Raw genomic sequence first — 840 nt, forward strand, 5'->3', positions numbered from 1 at the left:
CGCTCCGTTCCGTTCCGTTCAGCTCCGGCCCGGCCCCGGCCCCGGCCGCGGTGGCGGCCCCTTGTTTGCGCCCGTCTCGGCCGATCCATCATGGCTCCCGCCGGCCTGGCTGCTCCCCCGCCTTGTGTTCCTCCTCCCTGCGGCGGCCCGGGTTATATAGAGCTATTGCCGCTCTCTAATATAGACTCTGCCAGGATGGGAAGGTGCTTTCCAGCCCCACGTCACAGCCTCTCCATTTAAACACCGCGGCAGCCTTTAAATAGGGAGAGAGCGCCGCCGAGAGCGGCGGGCGGGCGGGGAGCTGCGCGCAGCCCACAGCGGCCGGGGGAGGTGCCGGCTCCGGCTCTTTGTCACTCGCCTCCGGTCACGGTGCCCGGGCGGCCCCGCTCCGCTCCCGGCGGCGGGGCTTTCTGTCCCGCCGCGTGGCCAGGCCGCTGCGGGCTGCCCCCTGGAGCAGGGCCGGGGCTGCGACAGCGCGGTCGGAGGGTCTTTGTTGCAGGGGGGATGGAGCTGCTGGGGCAGGCGGCAGGGGAGGGCTCCTGCGGGGGAAGGTGGTGGTGCGGCTGCAGGTATCTGATTGCTGACTGGGGAAAGGCGAAGCGCTTGAGAGTGCTTTCCCAGCTCTTCTGTCTTCCACGATAGCAGCATTTCGTGCTGTGCTCATAGCAGCAGCAGCAGCGCTGGAGGCGGGGAAAGGAGGGAGACCTGGATTGTTTGGTGTTCTAAATCCCACGGAGCGGGTTAGCTCTTTAGGGCATTGGTGTTTCTAGAATGGTAAAGCTGTTTTTTGGTGCTATATCTATTTCTTTCTCTCTGCCTCCTCTACACCCCCCCCCCCCC

The 840-nt window shown here is 65.7% G+C and overlaps 1 protein-coding gene across 1 annotated transcript in view; it reads left to right on the top strand.

Annotated features, from left to right (window-relative positions):
• Window positions 1-840, top strand: part of STON2 (stonin 2) — a 204,277-nt gene that overhangs the window by 152,997 nt on the left and 50,440 nt on the right. The window contains exon 8 of the mRNA XM_019519911.1: window positions 588-740. Coding sequence (XP_019375456.1) covers window positions 588-740 — 153 coding nt within the window. The remainder of the gene's footprint in view (window positions 1-587; window positions 741-840) is intronic.

Source organism: Gavialis gangeticus, unplaced genomic scaffold (assembly GCF_001723915.1).
Source record: "Gavialis gangeticus isolate Ggan-Ray unplaced genomic scaffold, GavGan_comp1, whole genome shotgun sequence".
NCBI lineage: Eukaryota > Metazoa > Chordata > Crocodylia > Gavialidae > Gavialis > Gavialis gangeticus.